Here is a 25,383-nt window from a genome sequence, read left to right on the forward strand (position 1 = left end):
AATCTTGATTGTGTCTATATACCATGTGATTCACTGATTTGTTTGCACGAATGAGCAACTGAACAGATGTACCTAACAAACTGCATGGTGAGTGTATCTAGTGAGTGGGATAAGATGCCTCAAATCACCCTTTCTAATGTGTTTTCAGTAATTTTCTTGTGCTATAAGTATGATTTCTTGTGTTTTTGGAGAAAGAAGTCCTACCATCAATTAATGCTTTAATTTTAAACGACCCTTTAAGATTAAAGCATCAGCCTAAGCCTAAGGTGACCCTTAGGCTTAGGCTGATGGGGGCATCCCACAATGCACTGACTAGTTTTTCATTCACTGTGTGGTTACACACCACTCTGCACTTAATCATTAGTTGTTGTTATCAATCTTTGGCTCTGTTACGCAGTGTGTCTTTTATCCTGTCTTGCTCCCATCACCCCAACTGGTTGAGGCAGATGGCTGCCCCTACCTGAGCCTGGTTCAGCTGGAGGTGTCTTCCTGTTAAAAGGGAGTTTATCCATCCCACTTCACCAAGTAGAGTCTTTAACTTAAAATATAAAGCACCTTTAGGCAACCGTTGTTGTGATTTGGTGCTATATAAATAAAACTGAATTGAATTGAAATTGAAAGTGTCTATAGTATGAGTACACTTGAGGACAGAGCATATAATTTTCTACTGTAATAAATGGACATTCATGATAGCAAATCCAATCACTGTCTCATGATTTACACACATATTGACTTCATGTATTGTTCCTCCTTTCTTAGCTAAAAGTGAACTGGAGATGCTGGATTCTCAACTCAGCAGCACTCATAAACTGTAAGAGCGACCTTCTTTATTTGTTATATTTGTGACAGTACTGTCTCTTTAACATATATCATCTAATTTCAGAAAAACATTAAAACATTGCACAGAACTCCAATACCATTACATTTTGACTGGTTTGTACCAACCAGTTATCCCCACCGCTGTGTAACAGACGCAAGTCAGCAATGTTTTTTAGACTACATTTCACATATAAAGTGTGCATTTCTATCCTAAAGAGGCATTAATGACACAAGTTATAGGTTTGTAAACAAAGATAACCTGGTTTGAATCCTTTTTTAATTACTGCATTTGGCACTTTGTACTCACTGTTTACATATAGGAAAAGCTATTGGTTAGGAGTAAAATATGTCAAATCACCTGAGAAAGCCTACAAATTGAAAACTTGGATAGAATTTGTAGGCCATCCCTTTCCCTTTGCCTTCTCCTCCTTACCCTACCCTACAGTTCCTTTCATAATCTTTATTCATTAGACATGAAGTGTCATATATTTCAGGCCTTTTTAAATTTTGATTATGATTCATCAGTAATTATTTTAATATTTCATTTTGAGTGCCAGAAGTTTATTATTCAAATAGCATAAACACTATATACACTGTATTGCCAAAAGTATTCACTCATTCATCGAAATCATTTAATTCAGGTGTCCCAATCAGCTTCCATGGCCACAGGTACATAAAATCAAGAATGGCTTGCTCTCAGGAACTGTGAAATCCATAATGGTACAGTGATAAAATGCCACCTGTCAACAGGTCCACTCATGAAATATCCTCACTATTAAATATTTCAGTAGCAGATGTTAGTGGTATTGTAACATAGTAAAGGGACTGGGAATAACAATTCAGCAACAAAGTGACAGGCCATGTAAAATCACAGAGCAGGATCAGCAGATGCTGAGACACATAGACTCATAGCTCTGCCAACTTTCTGCAGAGTAGATCCCTACAAACTTCATGTGGCCTCCACGTGGAATTCAAAGACATCCTGAAAATAAAAGTGAAAAAATGATGCAGCAAGATGTATGCCCCCTCACGTGCTTGTATGCATGCCTCACAATGTTGGGGCGTGTTCCTAATGAGAAGAAAGCTCCAAGACAGGTGCAAGCCACTGCCTGGCCTGTAGAGGTCTGTGCGTCTGTCCATAAATATGCCTCCCCAGACTATCACTGACCCACCACCAAACCGGTCAGCTGAATGATGTCACAGGAAGCATAATGTTCTCCATGGTCTCTTCAAACCCTTTCACATCTGTCATGTGTGCTCAGGGGGGCAACCGCTCTCATGTGCTAACATCACCTGGTGCCAGCGGTTGACCTGCCAAGCCAAGTCAACTTTATTTATAAAGCACTTTAAAAACAGCAACCAGTGACCATTGTGTGGAACATAGCAATAAAAAATAAAATTGAAATAAATAAAATAAGTACATATAAAATAATGACTAGAATTAAAATTACAACACAAAATAAGAGCAGTGACAAATGCAAGATCTAATTAAAATGAATAAAAACAGTCAAAAAAATAATTTAATTTAATAAATAAATAAAATCAACAAATCTCACACTGCGTCCAATGACAAGCAGAAGAGGTGGGTCTTAGAGAGGCCTGTCTAATGTGAAACAGCAATGAATTCCCCAATTTGGGAGCCACTACAGCAACAGCATTGTCTCTGAACCACCACTATGTCCTTCACACATCTAAGAGCAGTTGGTCAGCTGATCTCAGTGATTGGGAAGGGGAGTGTTTCAAAGAGATCTTTTAACAGCATGTTTTTTGTTTTGTTTTGTTTTAGCCAGCTGTCTCAGCTAAAAGAAGCTAACCCTGCACTGATCTGACTGCTCAATCTAAAATCACTGTCCATCCTAAAACCCAAGTTTGTAACAGTAAGCTTTACATACTGTGCTAGCAGCCTGTGTCTACAGGAAAAGACCCACCAGTGACACCAAATTCAAATTCAAATTTTATTTGTCACACACACACAACCATACACAGTATGACATGGGGGTGAAATGCTTGTAGCTGTACAATGCCCGACCATTAAATGACAGAAAAAGGTTTTACAGTATTTACAATTTACAGTTTACTACAAAATTTACAAATTAACTTAGAAATTTACAGTAAAAAATGTGCAAATAGCAGAAAGAGATTATAAGGATTATAAATCATAGGAAATGTGTGGTGGTGCGTGTGGTGATGTGTGTGAGAGTCCAGTCTTATAGTGACGTGTGTGGGAGAGTCCAGTCCTACACCTGGTTCAGGGCCCGACTAGCCTGGGGGAAGAAGCTCCTCCTCATTCTCTCTGTTTTGGCTTTAAGGGAGCGGAAGCGCTTCCCAGACCTCAACAGTGAGAAGAGTCCATTGTTGGGATGGGAGAGGTCCATCATAATCTTCCTAGCTTTGGACTTGCACCGCTTGGTGTAGATGGACAGCAGGTCAGAGAGCTCTGATTGAATGATGCGTTCTGCTGAGCGCACCACCCTTTGCAGATCTCGTCTGTCCTGCTTGGTGCTGTTCCTAAACCAGGTGCAGATGTTTGCCGTCAGGACGCTCTCGATGGTGCAGGAGTAAAAGTTCTTGAGCGCCTTCAGTGGCAGATGGAAGTCTCTAAGTCTTCTGAGGAAGAAGAGACGCTGACGGGCTTTTCTGGACCTGACACAACAACTTCTGTCTTATTTTTATTAAAATTTAGGAAGTTTAGAGCCATCCACACTTTTAACCCCTCAAGGCTAAAACTAAAGTTTTCATTGAGTAGGCATGGTTTTGTGTTAGGGGTACGTAAACCTGTATAACATCTCCATAACCATGGAAAACAATTTTGTGCTTTCTAAAAATAAAACCAAGGGGCAGCAGATACAAATAAGATACTAGAGGCGCAAGTATCAAGCTCCATGGAAGGAAAAGGAGCAGAGGAAGATCTGAAATCATGTAGCCCAACCTATAAAGTTTTCTGATACGTGTAGGATCTGAACCATTCCAGAGCAGTGCCACAAATGCCCTCACAGTGCTCTAAATGAGATATTAAAATAAGTCTAGGACAGGGGTCGGCAACCCTAGGCAGGGTTAACTGATGGCACGACCATAGCTGGACTAGCCATCGGGCATACCGGGCATTTGCTTGGTGGCCCGATAATTTTCTTTCTTTTTTTTGTAACGGTTTAAACAACGAAAGGTGGTGGATTGGCCAGATGCTGGCTGGCAGGTGGATCAGGGAGAGGGGAGGCAGGAGGAGCAGAGACCCGAGGCAGCCGTCGGTCTGACTGTCAGGTGAACTGAACTTCAGGTAAGAAGTTCTGACCTGCAGTCTATCTGGGTCAGATATAAACCAAGTTTAGGTGGAGTTTATTTTTGTTGTGCTGACTTTTTACAGTCAGTTACAATAACTCGTACTGCGTACTAGCTAGCATGTTATATGTTATTGCTAGCAGTTTCTATACAGCTGGGTGGGTGCTACGGTGTTACTGATAGTGAACGTTATTTTATTCATAAGGTTAGTTAGTAGAGTTGCCTACCGTCCTGTAAAAAGACAGAATCGTCCCGCATTCAGAGAAATTATTACGCATTTCGTGTTGAGCTGAGAAGGGACGCAGTTTGTCCCGGACTTCAGCTAGGATGGAAAAAGACACAGAGGTGGAGTTATTCTGCTGCACAGCGGCCTCTTCTCCTCTCATTCTCTCCCTCTCCTGTTGCTACTTTAATCATGAAACTGATCAAAGGTCAGCTGATCGGCTTTTCTCTCTTGTTTGTTTATCGCCCACTTTGCGCCAGATGTCGCGCTAAACAACAGCAGCATGTTTAAGCTTGATCAGCTGTTGTTAGAATTTATTTAATATTAGTTTCTAGTATCAGCTGATGTTTGCTGGAGCCACAGCTGTAAAGCTGCTGGTCATGATGTCGGTTTGGTTACTGAATTATCAGAGCTGAACAGGTGATGGAGAAACAGGTAGTGATGGGCAGATGAAGCTTCATGAAGCACTGAAGCTTTTCATCCAATTGGTTCACCCCAGTGCAAAGCGTCATCATTTTCAGCTCCTCCCATAAATGAAGCAAGCCTCGATACGCGCATCGCGGAAACGCCCCCTCAATTTCTCAACACAAGCTTCGCAGCCTCGATACAGAACGTCACATCACTAGAAACAGGTTTACCTTTTAGGTGACATGAATAAGTTGGAGGGAAGTTATGAACTGTTTCTGAGAGACAAATAACACCAGGATCCTTTTCTATGTAGCTGACGGCTGGTAACTGTGCAGGGGCGGGTCTAGCAAAGTTCTGCCAGGGGGGCCAGGTGGGGCAGGGAAAGAGGGGCACAAAGAAATACTTTCTTATTCTCATTTAAAATGTCTGGCTGTTATTAAATAATTATCTGAAGCTTACAACCAAAGTTTTTATCTGACATAAAATGTATAGAAATCATACATATACCAACAACACTGTCACAACAGCATTTGTTTTCATTCAAAGGCTTTATGGCTTTAATACCTGGTGGGCCGGTCTTTAGTGAAAATGCCCGGGCTGGTTTTTTGTGTCCCAGTCCAGCCCTGGGCACGACACGCAGTGAAATAATCTGAGAAGGTGCATCAAAAAATAAATGGCCGCGCCAGCGGTGCACATTGCAAATCAGCTCACATTACACACATTGGTTGTTCCTCTTCTTAATGACAGTATCTTAGCTAACAACCCCAACTACCAGATTCAACTTGTAATTGGCTAAAAATAACTTAGCCTACTGGTGAGAGGGACGTTGTTAGCTTTCCACATTCCGACACTTCAAAAGCTTCAGAAGCTGTCCACTCAGCTCAGCATCAGCATCACGGAAATACACGGATACATCCGTAGACTCGAGACACAAGGCGTCTTTGGGACTTTCAGGTGTATGGACCAATGTTTTATTTTCTGATCAAACCAGAAATCTTTAATGAGCAGCTAGATTTGTCTCACATTAACTGGCTGAGTTAATGCCAGTTAATGCAACATCGAAGCAGCTGGAATCCACAGCTCTGAGTGTTCATGGAGCTGCATGTTCACCTGCTGGACATCACTACCTGACAAGTTTAACTGTCTTCAGAACATTGCAGAGGCCTTATTGACAGTATTTGGCTCTACATATCTGTGTGAGCAGATTTCCTCTCACATGAGTGTCCTCAGGTAGCCTCTGAATGCTGGACACTCGGAGACCTGTGTCTCTGAGTGGGAGACCAAAGATCACATTAACATGTGTGTCTCTGTATTAACAAACATGCCATATTGGCCCAGTTTATTTTTCTTATTATTGTTGTGAGGAGACCATAAATAGCATTTGTATTTTCCGTTGTACAGTTCATTTGCTGTTATGAGTTCTTGTTATGGAGAAAAAGTGTCTTTTTATCCATAACATAACAAAATAGCTGATAACGCTGATAGCTGCCAACATCTGCAAACAAATATAATTCTAGAAAGTTGTTCTATATATTGTGTAACTGTTCATATAGAGCGTTATTAAATTTATTGCTAATGCAATCATATGGCACACTGACTTCTGAGGAAATTTTAAATGGCACTCGCCATCAGAAAGGTTGCCGACCCCTGGTCTAGGAGAACTAGCATCATATAGTTTCCTGAATCTATAGCCAGGAGTATGTCATTAAATACCCTCAGCAGTGCAGATTCTGTGCTAGAGACCAGATTAAAAAATACATTGTTTTAATTAAAAAACACCTTCAATTGACTGTAAACAGAATTTCTGAAAGAAAAGGAAATATTACTAATAGGCCTAAAGTTAAATAATTCAGTATCCAACTGTCCAGGCCAGGTTTTTTGATCAGTGGTTTCACTGTTGCATGCTTAAAAGGTTTAGGAACAGCTCCTGAGTACAGGTAGCCCAACCAGTAACATTTTCTGAACCAAACTAAGCCAACAATTCTTTAATATTTGAACAACACCTGCAGTGTGCCCTTTTTCAGCTGTCTTTCAGCTTTTCGGGATTCACATCTGACAGCGCAAGTTGTGTCAATTATCCAGGGCTCAGATTTGGTTTCAGGGTGCCTGGTTTTTAATGGAGCCACAGTATCTAATACAATTTGGCAGGGTGAATGAAACTAGGAGCAGAGCGTCTCTGTATCTGAAGACACAGACTCGGGAATCCCAGATTTCAGATTGAAATAAGCAGAGAAATGCGCAGTTCAATAATATGACAGTGCCACGCAGGGGTGTGAGGTTTAACAGGTTTAACAGGGCAAGGCAATGTCAAATAAGACAGGCTTATGATCTGAAAACACTTTATCACAGATGGTTAAGTCTGAAACAGACAAACCATGTGTTAGTCCAGACACCAACTGTATAAAATTAAGGGCCAATTAGGCTTAAAAAGTCCTTTAACCATTGGTTTGTCAGGACAGCAAATATGTACATTAAAATCACCAATATTAAAGACTTGATTATATTTAGGCATGACTTCAACCAATAATTTAGAAAAGTCATTTAAAAAGTCCTTATTACATTTATGTGGTCAACAGATCTCAGCACATAACACAAGGTGAGAGTGACCCAGCTCAAATAAGCTCAGTTCAGAGCTGGAGAATGGAGACACTGATGGAGATAGCGCCTTACTTTTTGTTTTTAAGATGCCATAGAAAGGTGCACCAGACAGGCCTTCAGCCTCACCAGCGTACCGCTGTGTCGCCTGCACCAACAGTGATGCTTCCTCCAGGAAGCATTGTAATCAGAGTGCAGGAGAGTTAGTGATAACTGTCAAAAACGGGAAAAGTCTTTTGGCCACCATGAAGACACTTCACTCTGGCAGAAACTCAAAAATGCAGGAGACTATGATAATAAACCAGTAGAGTTAAATTTTGAGTAAGTAATGCATGGCAAATCTTCCGGAATGGCACTTAATAATATGCCATCGTGGATGAATTAAACTACCTGTGCAGCGTCTGTAGGGTCCAGGTATTCTTGCTACGGGTGCCTCATGCTACCAGTAGCAAGAAGTTGGACATTTCTTTTTTTATATTTGAAATGCTGTATTCTTTATTTTCATGAGTTACAGGCTATAACCGTCAACTGAAATATCTCACTTGTAATGAATGCTTTTCAATGCTTAGCATGATGACGTATAGTAGACGTCAGTATAGTATATAAAGAAAAAAGTATCAGAGCATGAACACTGCATTTCTTTTTTTCAGCCTCTCTCATAGTCACTGACGTTAGTGGTTTCAACTCTGTGAAAAATTTAAACATCAGATTAATATCCATTACATTTTGAACATAAAATGCTGTTACATTTCAATTAATGCATCTCCGCACTGGATTGCTTTTGTTATTGTTCTTCTTTCTTATTACTGGCATTGATAACAAAAATGGAATTACTAGCTACATTATAAAGCAATTCTGATAAACTCATAGAAACATGAACAAAGTTTATTAGTAAAACAGTCCTGAAACCACTCACACAGAACAAATTTTGTGTCAGATATATATTAAGGTGACAACTGGTGTATTTTCAGGTTCCTGGAACTTACAGTGTTTTTCTCAGTGAAGGCCAAAGCAGGAGAGAAAGAGGTTTCACCTAACATGTTCTTCTCCATTTGGCATGAGTTCTCCTCTGACTTCAAGGACCAGTGGAAGAAGGAGAACAAAACCATTCTCAAAGAGAGGTACAGTTGTTTCTTTATCCATTCTCTTCAGCTTTCTGTCTTGCATCGTGTCATTAAACTTAGCTGTTGAATATGCACTGTGTAACTGCATTAACATTGTATGTTTTGCAGGTTAAAAGCAGCAGAAGAGAGTTTCCGACAGGCCAAAGAGAAGGCATCCTACAGTGTCAAACCTAAACAATCATCGGGAATTGTACGTTGACGTTAAGCTCTTCTTTATTCTCTTTAATCAAAAGTTTGTTCTCTTTAGCTAACAAACTAAAGTTTTAAAATGTATAACATTTTTTTTCTTCATTAATACACTAAATACATCTCATAAGGATTTTTGTCTTTGTGCTGGGAGTATCCACTGGGAAAAACTGGCAGCTCTTCCTATCTTTACTCCACATCATTGAATCTGCATAAGTCTGTCTGAGGGACTCCTTTTCAAATTTAGTTTTAAGACCCAAATGATTTTGGCTTATATTAAGCTTTTTGCTGTAAAGTTGTATATTATAAATTTTTTTATTTATTTGTATTTCTGTATTTATTTATTTTTTGTCAATGCAGTAACACAGGAACCCTGCAAAGTGTTTCCTATGGAACTGGATGGATGAATAATACTCAGTTAATCTCTCTCTCTGTCTTTCTACAGAAAGCCAAGCTTGGCATGAAAATTTGACATAGTGGGCTTGGCACGCTTGTTTTCATGACTTTGGACACCAGCAGTGAATCAACCACAAAAGTATGAAGATGACCGACAAGAGAATTAAGCGACAGAATAAATGAGAATGACCTACAATATGTGCAGACAAGCGATCTCTGGACTTTTTTTCTCATCGTTATTTTTATGTTTGGTCACATTTGCCTGCTCTGTCTGCCTGTTGCTTTAGATGACTATTGGATTCAACAGAATCATGAAAAGATGCTCCTTCAGGGCCATCAGGTGCAAAATATTTACAGTAATCATCAGCATCCCTTGTCTATGGAGCCCAGGTTTAACTGATAATGTAATACACTCATAATCATTAACACCATCAAGTTTCCTAAATAAGTATTTGAAAAATAATTAAAAACAATAAGCAATTATTCCTAACGACACTGACCTTTATTAAGAGCAAATGAGGCCAGTAAGATGTGATGGAAATTAAGCACTAGTGACATGATGGTATTGGATTTACTATGGAAAGTACTGTTGTTGCAGACTTTATCTAATTTTCAGTTAAAAAATTGGGTTCTTGTTTTTATACTCCAAGCAGTAATCCATAATGACTGTGAACCAATAGAACAATTTTTTGTTCAAATATCCATCCATTCTGCTTCTCTGGGGCTGGGTCGCGGAGGCAGCAGCCTGAATGGAGACGCCTAGACGTTCCTCTTGCCAGCCACTTCCTCCATCTTATCCGGGATAACACTGAGGCAATCCTAGGCCAGCAGAGAGATGTAAACTCCTAGGTCTGCCTGAGGACATCCTGACTGGAAAACCTTACTTAGTAGAGCTCTAGGAGACATGCTCATCAGATGTCCGAACCCACTCAACCGGCTCATTTCAATGTGGAGTAGCAGCAGCTCTACTCTGAGCCCCTCTTCATGTCCTTACCCTCTTATCTCTAAGAGAGAGGCCAGCCACCCTTCAGAGAAAGCTCATTTCTGTCGCTCGTATCTGTGACCATAGGTAAGGATAGGGAAGTAGACTGATTGCTAAATCATAGCATCATGTTTATGCTCAGCTCTCTTTTCACCACGATGGACTAGTACAGCATCTGCATCACTGCAGCTGCAGCACCAGTCTGCTCTCCTCACTACCTAAACTCCTCCACTTGGAGCAGCAACTTGTCACTCACCCGCAGAGGGTCAGTGACAAGTTCACCCTTTTCTCACTGACAACCATCGCCTCAGATTTTGGAGATGCCGATTCTAGTTCCCATCGCATCACACAGCTGTGAAACACTCCAGTACGAACGAGGCCACTACCTGATGAAACCAAAAGAACAACAATGTCTGCAAAAAGCAGAAATAAAATTCTTAGGCCACCAAAGTGGAAGCCTTCCACCAACTGGCTACAGGGGCAGTCCCTGTGGAGTTTAACACCCACCGGAAATGAATCTGACTCATTGCTGGCAATGAGCTCATGAAATGCTTTTACAGGGACCCAAATGGCGTGCAGCGATGGGAGTACCCTTACTCCCGAGTCCCAGGTATTTAAACCCTAGTGGTAGTTATCTCTCAAGAGATAACTAGGGTTGATCATGTGCCGTATGTTCTGGACACCCGGGTGAAAAGCAGAACTGAGCTGGACTGATCACCACCGTGTGGTAAGTTAGATAACGCAGCATAAGGTGTGCCCTGAGTTATTAAAGGCTCTGGATGTTGTAGGGCTGTCTTGGTTGATATGCCTCTGCAACATCAGATGGAGAGCTGGGTCGGTGCTTGTGGATTGGCAAACTGAAGAGGTGCTTCCCATCTTTAAGAAGGGGTACCAGAAGGTGTGCTCCAACTGCAGGGGGATCACACTCCTTAGTCTTCCTGGTAAGGTCTATGCTAGGGTACTGGAAAGGAGAGTTCATCCAAACAGGCCTTCAGTGAAGCTGGTTCTGTTTTGTAACGAGCTGTCTTGCTGTAGTCTTCTTCAGACAGTCTCCACTGCCTGGGTTATAGGTATGTAAGTGATGAAAATGAGACCACACCAAAGAACACTATGATCCAGTGTAAGTTTTTGAATCTAGTGGATGAAGTCAGTAGTTTTCAATATGAAAGGGGGGTGTTCCACAGGAGGGGAGCCAGGATGGTGGTGAGGAAATTGGAAACTTTGTAGGTGGCAATTTAGTATTAAAAGCACTGTGTGAATGTGTGTGCGTGCTTTAAACGTTTCGATCAGAAAGCCTTGAAAAGAGTTACTTTATTTATAAAGTTTAGCCTGTTTGAAGGCAGGAAGAAAACTGGCAACAATCCAGTTGTGTGAGTTACACTTATCAATATCACAACTTTATCATTAAGACACAGGAGAATCTGATGGGTTATAGTCAAGTATTCCAATAACATTTATTTCCAAATTGGCATGGGGCAGTTTTAGTTTTTATTCTTTCGGCTCTAGTCCCAGTCACGATTAATGGTCTGAGAGCGATTAAAGAATAAATACAAAAAAACCCAGCCCAATAACAGACACTATTTTAGATATTATTTTTAGACACTAGTTTAAAATTTTAAACCCTTCTGTTCTCTGTGCACAGAGTTCCACAGGTACATGCTCTATGAATGGTGCTGCTGTCTTTTGGACACTTGATTGGTCAATAGTAGTTTCATACTTGTTGCTATCCAATCTGGAACCTAACCTGCTCTGGATAAGGTTAGGTTACCATAGTGAGGTACCCCAGTAAGAAATCAACCACCTTTGTAACACAGAACACATAGGGTTAACCCCCCAGGTTACCTGAATAAGACAAAATCCTGTGTCTACAGGAGTCTCATTGACTAAGGACCTTTTGACAATGACTTGTGACCCTTATCAGTCCAACTTCTGCATCCCATTCTAATGAACTCCAATTTTGGTATTTTAAATGTATTGACTCAAGTCATGGACTCTGCTATTGAAAGTATTAAACACTGGAGTCAAAAATAATATCAAAATCAAGACCTTTAACAGTCCAGCATTCAGAGTTCTCTCATCTGACAACTTCAATTTTATTTTTGTGAACATTCTTTTTTTGTGGTTTAGGAAAAAGAAAGAGAGAATACTGATCTGCAAACACTGTATGGCATTATGTTTGGTTCACAAAAAACATTTCAGGAAAATGTAAGCCTGCAAAGAAAAACTCATGATCGGTCTTTGTAAAACACCCATATGCATCTGGATATTTCATTTCTTCTCTTATGTATTTACTGGGACAGAACTCTTTGTAACTATCAGATGATATCACTATGATTGCTGTTTACTGTAGGTTTGGTTTTCTTGTAACTGTGAGTGAGAGTGTAAACCATTTCCAGAGATTACACAGAGCCAACCAGCTTGCCTGTGCTGAAGACTGGCACTGATAATTGCATTAGAAGATACTCATGGCTATACTGGGCTTTAATGTGTAGATTCTGACTGTAACTTGCCATCTTTTCAAATCAACAGAAATACAGCCATAGACACATCCTTGTAAATTAAATCATCTCGCTTCAATAAACCTCTCACTTTGTGATTCTGCATCCTCAACACCATTCAGACTGTCTTTTAGCAGAAAATCCAAGTCAGCATACATTTGTACAGCTGGTATGCCAAATCTGACAGGCAGCATTTTGCAGGTGTTGCAGAATTAATGTAAAGTAATAAAATGTTAAAGAAATAATATGAGCATCAGCATGATGTTTACAATTGCAATCTAGTTTGGGGCAGTGCTGTTCCAGCATCAGGCTGATCTAGCACAAAGTATGATGTGGGAACTGTGAGTGGCTTGCAAACATTGGAGGAGTGGAAACACTGCGTGCAGGGGGGTCAAGCAACTGTTTTTGATGTGGAAAAATAAAAGAACTTGGAATATCTGAGATCAATCCAAGGCTCAACTTCCATCCCATCCAGGTGGACACTGCTGTTCACCCAGTTTGAATTTTGCCCTTTCCTGTTGTTCATTGTCAAGCCAGATACCTTGTGCTGTCAGTTAGAGCCTGACTTGCGTTGCTCACCTAACTTTCACCAGAAAGTACACACACTGGGTCTGTGACCCAGTGCCATGACACTTTCCAGCAGTTTCCTTTGTGATTCTTTCCTTATAATGCTGCTTTATTGAACATGTGCTTATGGAAGAAATATAGTATCATCAGAATTCAAGTATTTTTAGACATTGAATTTATGACACTGAATTTTTATCCTCCAAATTTCCCTGCAAAAATATTCACCTGCAAAAATTCACCTGCAAAAATTCACCTGCAAAAAATTCACCTGCAAAAATTCACCTGAAAAAAATTCACCTGCAAAAATTCACCTGAAAAAAATTCACCTGCAAAAATTCACCTGCAAAAATTCACCTGAAAAAATTCACCTGAAAAAAATTCACCTGCAAAAATTCACCTGCAAAAATTCAACTGCAAAAGTGATGAACTTTAATGACCCAAGCCAGAGCAATCAGCACCAGATCGAGTCGAGTGGCTCTCAGCCAATTAAATTACGCTGTTTGATCACATGACACCGTTAGCCAGCAGTGTGTCTCCTAAAAGAGAGCTGTTTAAAGGTGAGTGATTAAGTTTTTCTCCTAAATAGAGATCATTACAGAACGCCTAGTCCTACTTAAAATCCCATTTATTTTTATTTTATCATCTACTCGAACTAAGGAAAACGTTTGACTAACTCAAAGACAATTTTCACGCCTCCCCTGCCTGACTGCAGAGGCAGTTTTGAATTTAGGAGCGCCAAGATGGCAGCGGCAAACCCTGGCGGCTCTCCGGTGAGTATATATATTTTTTTATCTTCAAGTTTGTCTTTTGAAACCTTAATTTTATTTAAATCCGTTGCTCACGTATAAAGTACACAGACGGGGTCTTTGCTCAACTCGTCTGAGGCGTGTCTCACTAAGCGCTACATGCTAGCATCCTGCTAACCGAGCTACCCTTTACATGCTGTGCTTTAGAAAATAGGATACTCGTTAAAAAAAAATACTCCGCAGATATTGATAGATAGACGAACACTGCAAATATAATGTTGGAAACGAGAACGGCCTTTGGTGAAGGGGTAAAATACACCATGAATAGAGCCATAGAGTGAATGGCTGCCATGGTTGCAGAACAGCCTGATTTAATGACAAGAATGGGGGAGAGTGAGGTGAAGTGAACCACAGCCACAAAACACGGTCAGACAAGGCGGCAAAAGGGCAGTGATCTGTCCGTCAGTATGAAGTTGGTGTGTGCTTTGGTGAACAAAAACTCCAGACTGGTAGCAGGAAGATGGGAGACTCGTGTTTCACTGGAATAGTGGTGAATTAAAACATCCTTTGTTGGGGACATTTCGGTGTAAATGCATCCATACAGGCAAGACAGAGGCAGACTAGACAGTGAAGAAAACAAGGCAAACATTAGAAATATAAAAACGGAAATATAGGATGAGTCGGGGATGAGTTCCTGCCCCAAGTGGAGGAGTTCAAGTATCTCGGGGTCTTGTTCGCGAGTGATGGGAGAAGGGAGCCGGAGATCGACAGACGGATTGGGGCTGCAGCTGCAGTAATGCGGACGCTGCACCGGTCCGTCGTGGTGAAGAGGGAGCTGAGTGTAAAAGCGAAGCTCTCAATTTACCGGTCGATCTACGTCCCTACCCTCACCTATGGCCACGAGCTGTGGGTAGTGACCGAAAGAACGAGATCGCGGATACAAGCGGCAGAAATGAGCTTCCTCCGAAGGGTGGCTGGCCTCTCCCTTAGAGATAGGGTGAGAAGGTCGGCCATCCGGGAGGGGCTCAGAGTAGAGCAGCTGCTGCTCCACATCGAAAGGAGCCAGCTGAGGTGGTTCGGGCATCTGACAAGGATGCCCCCTGGGCGCCTCCTGGGTGAGGTGTTCCAGGCATGTCCCACCGGGAGGAGGCCCCGGGGCAGACCCAGGACACGCTGGAGAGATTATATCTCTCGGCTGGCCTGGGAACGCCTTGGTATTCCCCCGGATAAGCTGGAGGAGGTGGCTGGGGAGAGGGAGGTCTGGGCCTCTTTGCTTAGGCTGCTGCCCCCGCGACCCGGCCTCGGATAAAGCGGATGAAGATGGATGGATGGAAATATAGGATTAATATAACATACAATTAGGGAAAATGTAAGGAACACAATGTAAATGATATTGTAAAGTCATTAAAACAGCATACTCTGATTAAAAGAAACACATAATTGGGTAGGATAATAACAATAATAATGTTAAAAAACATGTACAAGATGGGTATGTATACTTGTAGCCAGAATACTATAAAGTTGTAGCATGCCAGACCATCTTGATTGAATGTAACTTCGCTCCACACAAGTTTTATGGTAGACATATTCATATTGGTATCTAATAAATGATTAATTCTTAGATTTTATCGAACGTTAATTTATAAATTGTTTCTGTCTTTATGTGTTTGTTTCAGATTATGCAAGATGAAATTATTCAGTCAGCAAGACACTTGCTGCAGTTGCTGACATCATCCAACTGAACTGCTGCTGTGATGAATCAGAATACAAGATTTACTTTAGCAAGACTTATGAGTTAATGCTACATTTAACTAAATTGTTATATATTTTTTGTGTCCAATATTGTCTCCATATGATTTTGTTTTTTGCAACATCTTGCAGAGAACAGAGTCAAGGTACCAGCTTGGTCAACCCTAAAAGACCATCTGTTCAATGACCAGGTGAAAAAGTCATAAACTAAACACTCTGCATGAGCATGGAATTTAGGATGCAACTTTATATCTTACCTGCTCTACACTCAGGGCTTGAATTACAACAACAGTCAATCACATAAAAAAAATACTTTTGGTAGTTCTGTGTCTCTGTCTCTCTCCTCCAAACCCAGATGGCTGCTGGTACTGAACCGGGTTCTGGTTCTGCTGGAGGTTTCTTCTTGTTAAAGGGGAGTTTTTCCTCTGCACTGTCACTTCATGCTGCTCAGTGTGAGGGATTGTTGAGGTTGAGTCCATATGTCCTGCGAACAACTGCTGGGCAATGACACCATGCAATCTTCTGGGATTCCTTGGATAGAAAACCTGTGAGCTGCACTTGTCCTTGGTCTTCACAGCTCACCTTTTTACTGTTTATTGAATCAAAATGCTCCAGTGACATGGATTCTACATTGTAACTGATGTGATGTTCTATAAAGTGGTTTTAATAAAAAAAGGCAAAAATTAGTTTGTTTCTTTATTCAATTTTTGAACAGTGATACTCATTCAGTAAACGCAAATTATTTACATGGCAGTGCACTATAGGCATAAATCTAGACCCCTAGATAAAACATGATGGCATTATAGCAGTGACAACTCCTCCACAGTAGCAGGTGGGATTTCTTTTTTGAGGACGGCTCCTTTTACCAGTCACTACAGATGGTCTGTTTGTTTTGATCAAGAGCCTTTTTTGGGCAGCTGAAGAGGAGAAGTCTATCTTATGGCCAACCTCTGACTGTATCTTGGTCACATTACCCAGCAAAACCCAGTATGCAGGTTCACCTGTAACAGTCCTTGTGCCACAGATCAACACTGTTGCTTCTACATTAAACAGAAGAGCAGTGACGTGGGTGCAGGTCTCCGTGACTCCGGCCTTACAGCTGGAGTGGGCGGCTTCAACCTTCCCTGTGATGCTCACAGTGACCCATGGCTGCAATGCTGGTTCATTCAGTCTTTGAGAGTGCAGTACCTGAAACACACACACAAAGTTCTTGTCTTTAAATGAACTATGAGCCAAGGCTGACATAAATGTTTTATCTACTTAATCATTAATGTAACAGTGTTTAGAAAGTTAGCACATACATGTAATTTTTCATTTCTTTATGTGTCCATCTATAGAACGCTGCATGTTATATTCTAAATCTGCCTGTTCTGTCAGAAACCTGCCTGCAGAAAATGAACCTAAAGGATGTAATCACTTTCAAGATGGAGAAAGCATAAAGTGACAATTATGAATCACTTAATATGATAAGGAGATTCTGCAGGTCATTAATCAATGTATAAAATTAAAATAAAATGCATTTTTAGTGACACAAGATACAAATATGTAAGCAAGATGTATAATCGCTCAGTTTGGGGAAATTGTGGGTAGCCTGCAAGAGCCTCAACTTCTCCATACCCACAATGTGCAACAAATGGGCACAGCTGATCTTCAACAGTGGAACATCGGCCAGTTACTTCCAACTTTAACGCAGCTTGTAGTCTTGGAGAGCAGCACACCAAAACTGCATGCACAACTACTGCTAACAGTGGAAACGGATTAAGAAATCCATGCAAACAGATTCATAAACCGAAAGAATATTATTTTACAGGATTAATGATCATATCAGCCGCTGGCTGATCACAAACCCTGAGGGTGTATACGAGAAGCAGAAGAAGCAGAGGGAATATCCCGTTTAAGTTTAGATAGTATTTGTAAAGATATTGACCATATCCTTTTCTGAAAGTGTGGATACAATGGATGGGGTAAGGTACTGACATGCTACAACTTTATAGTTGTTAAATTCTGGCTACAAGTATACATACCCATCTTGTACATGGTTTTTTTTTTTAGTTTTTTTAATTATTAATTATTATCCTACCCAATTATGTGTTTCTTTTAATCAGAGTATGCTGTTTTAATGACTTTACAATATCATTTACATTGTGTTCCTTACATTTTCCCTAATTGTATGTTATATTAATCCTATATTTCCATCCATCCATCTTCATCCGCTTTATCCGAGGCCGGGTCGCGGGGGCAGCAGCCTAAGCAAAGAGGCCCAGACCTCCCTCTCCCCAGCCACCTCCTCCAGCTTATCCGGGGGAATACCAAGGCGTTCCCAGGCCAGCCGAGAGATATAATCTCTCCTGCGTGTCCTGGGTCTGCCCCGGGGCCTCCTCCCGGTGGGACATGCCTGGAACACCTCACCCAGGAGCAACAGTGTTGATCTGTGGCACAAGGACTGTTACAGGTGAACCTGCATACTGGGTTTTGCTGGGTAATGTGACCAAGATACAGTCAGAGGTTGGCCATAAGATAGACTTCTCCTCTTCAGCTGCCCAAAAAAGGCTCTTGATCAAAACAAACAGACCATCTGTAGTGACAGGTAAAAGGAGCCGTCCTCAAAAAAGAAATCCCACCTGCTACTGTGGAGGAGTTGTCACTGCTATAATGCCATCATGTTTTATCTAGGGGTCTAGATTTATGCCTATAGTGCACTGCCATGTAAATAATTTGCGTTTACTGAATGAGTATCACTGTTCAAAAATTGAATAAAGAAACAAACTAATTTTTGCCTTTTTTTATTAAAACCACTTTATAGAACATCACATCAGTTACAATGTAGAATCCATGTCACTGGAGCATTTTGATTCAATAAACAGTAAAAAGGTGAGCTGTGAAGACCAAGGACAAGTGCAGTTCACAGGTTTTCTATCCAAGGAATCCCAGAAGATTGCATGGTGTCATTGCCCAGCAGTTGTTCGCAGGACATATGGACTCAACCTCAACAATCCCTCACACTGAGCAGCATGAAGTGACAGTGCAGAGGAAAAACTCCCCTTTAACAAGAAGAAACCTCCAGCAGAACCCGGTTCAGTACCAGCAGCCATCTGGGTTTGGAGGAGAGAGACAGAGACACAGAACTACCAAAAGTATTTTTTTTATGTGATTGACTGTTGTTGTAATTCAAGCCCTGAGTGTAGAGCAGGTAAGATATAAAGTTGCATCCTAAATTCCATGCTCATGCAGAGTGTTTAGTTTATGACTTTTTCACCTGGTCATTGAACAGATGGTCTTTTAGGGTTGACCAAGCTGGTACCTTGACTCTGTTCTCTGCAAGATGTTGCAAAAAACAAAATCATATGGAGACAATATTGGACACAAAAAATATATAACAATTTAGTTAAATGTAGCATTAACTCATAAGTCTTGCTAAAGTAAATCTTGTATTCTGATTCATCACAGCAGCAGTTCAGTTGGATGATGTCAGCAACTGCAGCAAGTGTCTTGCTGACTGAATAATTTCATCTTGCATAATCTGAAACAAACACATAAAGACAGAAACAATTTATAAATTAACGTTCGATAAAATCTAAGAATTAATCATTTATTAGATACCAATATGAATATGTCTACCATAAAACTTGTGTGGAGCGAAGTTACATTCAATCAAGATGGTCTGGCATGCTACAACTTTATAGTATTCTGGCTACAAGTATACATACCCATCTTGTACATGTTTTTTAACATTATTATTGTTATTATCCTACCCAATTATGTGTTTCTTTTAATCAGAGTATGCTGTTTTAATGACTTTACAATATCATTTACATTGTGTTCCTTACATTTTCCCTAATTGTATGTTATATTAATCCTATATTTCCATCCATCCATCTTCATCCGCTTTATCCGAGGCCGGGTCGCGGGGGCAGCAGCCTAAGCAAAGAGGCCCAGACCTCCCTCTCCCCAGCCACCTCCTCCAGCTTATCCGGGGGAATACCAAGGCGTTCCCAGGCCAGCCGAGAGATATAATCTCTCCAGCGTGTCCTGGGTCTGCCCCGGGGCCTCCTCCCGGTGGGACATGCCTGGAACACCTCACCCAGGAGGCGCCCAGGGGGCATCCTTGTCAGATGCCCGAACCACCTCAGCTGGCTCCTTTCGATGTGGAGCAGCAGCTGCTCTACTCTGAGCCCCTCCCGGATGGCCGACCTTCTCACCCTATCTCTAAGGGAGAGGCCAGCCACCCTTCGGAGGAAGCTCATTTCTGCCGCTTGTATCCGCGATCTCGTTCTTTCGGTCACTACCCACAGCTCGTGGCCATAGGTGAGGGTAGGGACGTAGATCGACCGGTAAATTGAGAGCTTCGCTTTTACACTCAGCTCCCTCTTCACCACGACGGACCGGTGCAGCGTCCGCATTACTGCAGCTGCAGCCCCAATCCGTCTGTCGATCTCCGGCTCCCTTCTCCCATCACTCGCGAACAAGACCCCGAGATACTTGAACTCCTCCACTTGGGGCAGGAACTCATCCCCGACTCATCCTATATTTCCGTTTTTATATTTCTAATGTTTGCCTTGTTTTCTTCACTGTCTAGTCTGCCTCTGTCTTGCCTGTATGGATGCATTTACACCGAAATGTCCCCAACAAAGGATGTTTTAATTCACCACTATTCCAGTGAAACACGAGTCTCCCATCTTCCTGCTACCAGTCTGGAGTTTTTGTTCACCAAAGCACACACCAACTTCATACTGACGGACAGATCACTGCCCTTTTGCCGCCTTGTCTGACCGTGTTTTGTGGCTGTGGTTCACTTCACCTCACTCTTCCCCATTCTTGTCATTAAATCAGGCTGTTCTGCAACCATGGCAGCCTATGGCTCTATTGGCTTTATTCATGGTGTATTTTACCCCTTCACCAAAGGCCGTTCTCGTTTCCAACATTATATTTGCAGTGTTCGTCTATCTATCAATATCTGCGGAGTATTTTTTTTAACGAGTATCCTATTTTCTAAAGCACAGCATGTAAAGGGTAGCTCGGTTAGCAGGATGCTAGCATGTAGCGCTTAGTGAGACACGCCTCAGACGAGTTGAGCAAAGACCCCGTCTGTGTACTTTATACGTGAGCAACGGATTTAAATAAAATTAAGGTTTCAAAAGACAAACTTGAAGATAAAAAAATATATATACTCACCGGAGAGCCGCCAGGGTTTGCCGCTGCCATCTTGGCGCTCCTAAATTCAAAACTGCCTCTGCAGTCAGGCAGGGGAGGCGTGAAAATTGTCTTTGAGTTAGTCAAACGTTTTCCTTAGTTCGAGTAGATGATAAAATAAAAATAAATGGGATTTTAAGTAGGACTAGGCGTTCTGTAATGATCTCTATTTAGGAGAAAAACTTAATCACTCACCTTTAAACAGCTCTCTTTTAGGAGACACACTGCTGGCTAACGGTGTCATGTGATCAAACAGCGTAATTTAATTGGCTGAGAGCCACTCGACTCGATCTGGTGCTGATTGCTCTGGCTTGGGTCATTAAAGTTCATCACTTTTGCAGTTGAATTTTTGCAGGTGAATTTTTGCAGGTGAATTTTTTTCAGGTGAATTTTTTCAGGTGAATTTTTGCAGGTGAATTTTTGCAGGTGAATTTTTTTCAGGTGAATTTTTGCAGGTGAATTTTTTTCAGGTGAATTTTTGCAGGTGAATTTTTTGCAGGTGAATTTTTGCAGGTGAATTTTTGCAGGTGAATATTTTTGCAGGGAAATTTGGAGGATAAAAATTCAGTGTCATAAATTCAATGTCTAAAAATACTTGAATTCTGATGATACTATATTTCTTCCATATATGCTCAGCATCAGTTCTAACAACACAACAACAGGTACGACAGCTAAGAATAAAACTCCCACTAGGCAGCCCTAACGCAAAAGCATATCAGATGGCGTAAAGCCGCAATGCCCCCCACAGCTCAACACAGGCACTAACATAACCCAGTATATGACACCTTCTTCTTCCAGCGGTCTCTATATCATCTGCCTACATCATCCGCTTTCCCTAGCATCCTCCTCTGTCACACCAACCCTCTGCATGTCCTCTTTCACAACATCCATGTATCTGTTCTTCATCTTTGGCTCCTCCCTGGCAACTCCAAATTCAACACCCGTTGTCCATTATATCCACTATCTCTCCTCTGCACAAGTCCAAACTATCGTAGCCTTGACTCTCCTACTTTGTCCCAAAACTACTCCACGTGAACTGTCTGTCTGATATGCTGATTTCTATTTTTTTTTCATTCTAGTCACTCCCAATATAAATCTTAACATCTTCAGCTATGCTGCCACAAGCACAGTGCTATCATTTCAAACCATAAATTAAAGTAGGTTTCACTACCATCTTGCAAATCCTAACTCACGCCTGGGATGGGTATCGTTTAGGTTTTATCCGATACCAGTACCAAAACGATACTTTTGAAACGGTGCCGGTGCTTAAACGGTGCTCGAACTGGTGCTTAAAGAATGAAGAACACAAACTTTGTCCAAAAACCTCTCATGTTCAGCTGTTTTTTTTTTTGTAAAAAGATAACAATGTTAGTCTTCTCTGCAGCTATAGGGCATATATGGTATCACTCCTGGCTGGAAGCAGTGCTTAAACAATGGAAAAACACAAACTTTGTCCAAAAACCTCTCATGTTTAACTGTTTTCCACTTTTTCTTTGGTCATTTTAGCCTTTTTGGCCAGGGTGAAGGGAGTATCTGCCATCAAACAAGAAGACAGCCGCATGTAGCTATGATGATGTTTGCTAGTTCACCTTACATGCATTAATGTAATAACGTGGTTAGCCTACTCAACGTAAATTACACACGAACAACATGAAGTTACTCACGCAGAGAAGAACGGCTGCTGCTGCATCATCATCCTCATCATTTCTGCTACACTGGCAGGGCTAGGGGCCAGGACTCTCCTCTTCGGGTTTTTGGGGGATGTTGCTGACTCCGGGTCCGATAACAGGCACCACACCCGCAGTAGATGTGCTCGGTGTGAGGTCTCGCAGCAAGCTATCAAATACGCCGCATTTCTCGGCTTTTAAAAAAACACTATGCGTCGCCAGGTGTTTCATCAGATTTGAGGTGTTACCTCCTTTGACAGTACACTGTAAGAAGTCATCTATAGAATCTACCCAATAAATCTGAGGTAACAATTTGCATTGACTTTTTTGGGGTAGATTTAGTTCAATATATTGTGTATAAAATAACTTCAATAAAAAGCTATGAAATACTTAATTAAATTGGGTAAAATTTACCCCATATTTATGTATACATTCAACAGCTGCTTACTCATTGAAATGAGGTAAAATTATCTCATGTTTGCTAGTTGGTAATACCTGATAATTACTAATAAAATTTAATTATTATCAGTTGATAAACATTACCTATTCATATAAGGTAAAATGCACCCCCCCCCCCCCCCCCCAAAAAAAAAATGGTTCCTCATCTCAAAGTTTTTATTCCATAAAAATACAGAATAAAGTGCAACACAACAGCTAATGCAGACAACACTTTCAAAGGCCACTCAGTCCATTTTAAAAGCCAAAAGCACAGAAACTCTACAAGTTGTTTCTGTGCATGTACGTTATCAAACAGATAGAACAGAACACTAACACCAACATGCAATAGTTTCTGTGCTTGCTGTCAGAAGAAAAATTACAGCTCCACCAAGCTATGTCCTCTGGGAACAAGAGGGGAAAGGTGTGTGCATTGCATAAGCTTATTTTTGAGGCCGTGGACCCTTTTCAGTAGTTTCGCCCCGTCAAGTTCCAAAAACAGTTTTTGAAAAGTGTCAGATGTGTTCTTCAGCTCCTTCGGATATTCGAGGTTGAGGGCATATATCAGTCCCATCAGCAGTACACATGCCTTTGCTCGGCTTCCACATCCCTCCATCACTTGGTTTCCCTCAATCACAATGGACACATCTGATGGATCTTCCTCAGCCATGATGTTGTGGATCACGATCACCTTCATCATATTGTCTGTGTAATCCTCACATTCCTACGTGTTAAAAAGAAAGAAACAAAAAGCATACACATGTTTTATTTTATTTAAGATGCTTTTTCAATATATTTCAGTTGATCTGAAGAGGGGAGTGGACACGATGGATAGAGAAGGGGAGAACAGGGGATAGGAGAGGACAGGAGAGAAGAACATTAGGATCCCTTGAGTTAATAAGTGAACTGTTATCAATATGACAAACCTGGCAGTCATGAAAAAGATCTTCTTGTCTTTCCCCGAGGTAGCTAATGAGGCAGCAGATAAGGAGATCCCTTTTCTTCTCGATGCTCTGTGTCTGTAGGGAGATACAATTTAGTGAAAAGACTAAGTCGAGTGATTTACTTACATTAAGACTGAATTCCTTAAAAACAAAAACATGGCTGATGCCTCTCTCCAGCTTTCAACAGGTGAGAGGCTGGGTACACCCTGGACAGCCAATCACAAGGAAACATAGAGACAGACAGGATAAACAACCACGCACACACTCAAACCTAAGGACAATTTGGAGAGACCAATTAACCTGACAGCCATGCTCTCTGACTGTGGGAGGAAGCTGGAGTACCTGGGGGGAACCCACACATGCACAGGGAGAACATGCAAACTCCATGCATAAAGACCCTGGGCCAGGATTTGAACCCAGGACCTTCTTGCTACCCACTGCAGCCCTCCATAATTACATATTTGTGAAAAAAGTCAAATAACATAGGTCATTCAAAGTGTCCAGCAGAGGTCTCATCTTGAAACCAGCAGCTCCTCCTTTGGCAGGCATAAGCTGCAAAAGACCTGGTGTGTACTCATCAAGTTTCAGCATGAATGTCTCCACCAAAGAAACTGTGGTGATGCGTCTGAACTCTTCGATGAGCTAAGAAGTAAGGGGACAAAAAAATGACATTTCAATTTGTTGACATTTGTTTGACATTTGTTTTTTGGTGGATAGGAATAGTTATCACACATACTCACCTGAGCCTCAGTGAATAATGCTGGCCACCTTTCTTTTAACTCACCCACAGAGGGGCAGAGGCTGACCACTCCAAGTCTTCGGCTAGAGAACGTTTTATTCATTTTTTCTGCAATTATCTTTGCGTTGTTTTTCTTTGTTATTTCATAAATTAATTCCAGCCTCTCTTTCTCCAGTGTCTCTTGGGTTTCTCCAGTAGGATGCGGAGGGAGATAATTAACCTCTGCTTTTTTTTGGCTTTTTTACATTCTTTGATGGCACTGCATCAGCTGGATGCTTCCTTTTTAAGGCATTAATTTCAATTTCCGGGTAAGAAAATTTTCGAGATCTTAGCTTGGCACGGTAATTGTGCATCTTGTTTTTTATGCGCTGCTGCCAGCCATATAAGCCGGCAAATGATCCTGGCTCCTTAAGACACGCAAACTTTGAAACCAAGGCTTCAGGCACTGAGAGGATCTGCTGATTGGTTGGGTAAGCAGTGTACGAAAAAATTACTTTTGCAAGGTCTTGCATTGTTGCTGATTTAACACTGGCATCCATGAAAGGTCTTCCAGTGTTGCGATATGAGTTGTTTGCCTCAGCGAGGATTAGTTGTATGTCTCGGGAAAACTCCGGTACTTGAAATGGCACTGGCAGCAGGGTGACATGAATCAGGGAGAATGATGGTGTCACTGGACCTTGACGATGCGCAGTCGGACACCTGTGAGGGTGCATCATGACTGGCAGGGCAGATGTCCGTTTCAGTAGTACTTGCAGGATGGGTGCTCACTGAAGTCGAAGAGTTCAATGCAGACGATGATCCTGATTCACATGCTGGTTGTAAGTCAAGGGTGATTACTG

General features: G+C 41.4%; 2 protein-coding genes and 2 long non-coding RNA genes across 8 annotated transcripts in view; 2 read left to right on the top strand and 2 right to left on the bottom strand.

The window, feature by feature from the left end:
- Positions 1-11,360, top strand: part of LOC146663008 (formin-2-like) — a 74,858-nt gene extending 63,498 nt beyond the window's left edge. Inside the window, exons 16-19 of one of the 2 annotated variants that reach the window (XM_085415587.1) lie at positions 760-811; positions 8,293-8,442; positions 8,554-8,635; positions 9,077-11,360. In XM_085415587.1, coding sequence (XP_085271713.1) covers positions 760-811; positions 8,293-8,442; positions 8,554-8,635; positions 9,077-9,103 — 311 coding nt within the window. In that variant the 3' untranslated portion in view covers positions 9,104-11,360. Of the gene's footprint in view, positions 1-759; positions 812-8,292; positions 8,443-8,553; positions 8,636-9,076 lie in introns of those variants that run through there. The other variant, XR_014912985.1, reaches the window with a different exon arrangement.
- Positions 11,361-13,571: 2,211 nt separating this feature from the next.
- Positions 13,572-16,771, top strand: LOC146663010 (uncharacterized). Of its 3 annotated transcripts, none has more exons than XR_014912982.1 (4): positions 13,573-13,631; positions 13,787-13,844; positions 15,497-15,768; positions 15,925-16,771. It is a non-coding gene; the product is annotated as an uncharacterized LOC146663010 (long non-coding RNA). The 3 variants fall into 3 exon arrangements; XR_014912981.1 differs by having other exon boundaries at positions 13,574-13,631; positions 15,497-15,760; XR_014912980.1 differs by lacking the exon at positions 15,925-16,771 and having other exon boundaries at positions 13,572-13,631; positions 15,497-15,890.
- Positions 16,772-18,336: 1,565 nt separating this feature from the next.
- Positions 18,337-21,016, bottom strand: LOC146663011 (uncharacterized). 2 transcript variants are annotated; one of them, XR_014912984.1, is made up of 4 exons: positions 20,955-21,014; positions 20,742-20,799; positions 18,826-19,089; positions 18,337-18,661 (listed from the first exon to the last, which is right to left on the bottom strand). It is a non-coding gene; the product is annotated as an uncharacterized LOC146663011 (long non-coding RNA). The 2 variants fall into 2 exon arrangements; XR_014912983.1 differs by lacking the exon at positions 18,337-18,661 and having other exon boundaries at positions 18,695-19,089; positions 20,955-21,016.
- A 2,206-nt stretch (positions 21,017-23,222) lies between these two features.
- Positions 23,223-24,965, bottom strand: LOC146663012 (uncharacterized). The gene is made up of 4 exons (XM_085415194.1): positions 24,546-24,965; positions 24,290-24,447; positions 23,788-23,878; positions 23,223-23,585 (listed from the first exon to the last, which is right to left on the bottom strand). Exons 1-4 carry the CDS (start codon positions 24,645-24,647, stop codon positions 23,241-23,243), a joined length of 696 nt encoding a protein of 231 aa, XP_085271320.1. The 5' UTR covers positions 24,648-24,965; the 3' UTR covers positions 23,223-23,240.
- Positions 24,966-25,383: the final 418 nt, after the last annotated feature.

Source organism: Rhamphochromis longiceps, linkage group LG8 (assembly GCF_057381845.1).
Source record: "Rhamphochromis longiceps isolate RC_006_pf linkage group LG8, R_longiceps_female_GT1.1, whole genome shotgun sequence".
Taxonomy (NCBI): domain Eukaryota; kingdom Metazoa; phylum Chordata; class Actinopteri; order Cichliformes; family Cichlidae; genus Rhamphochromis; species Rhamphochromis longiceps.

What these genes read in the sequence shown, in the direction of transcription:
- LOC146663012 (XM_085415194.1), bottom strand. Translation starts at nt 24,647, where the DNA reads ATGAATAAAACGTTCTCTAGCCGAAGACTTGGAGTGGTCAGCCTCTGC. An exon ending in CATTATTCACTGAGGCTCAG is followed by an intron (nt 24,448 to 24,545) that starts GTGAGTATGTGT and finishes CTTACTTCTTAG; the next exon opens with CTCATCGAAGAGTTCAGACG. An exon ending in CTGGACACTTTGAATGACCT is followed by an intron (nt 23,879 to 24,289) that starts ATGTTATTTGAC and finishes CTCCCTACAGAC; the next exon opens with ACAGAGCATCGAGAAGAAAA.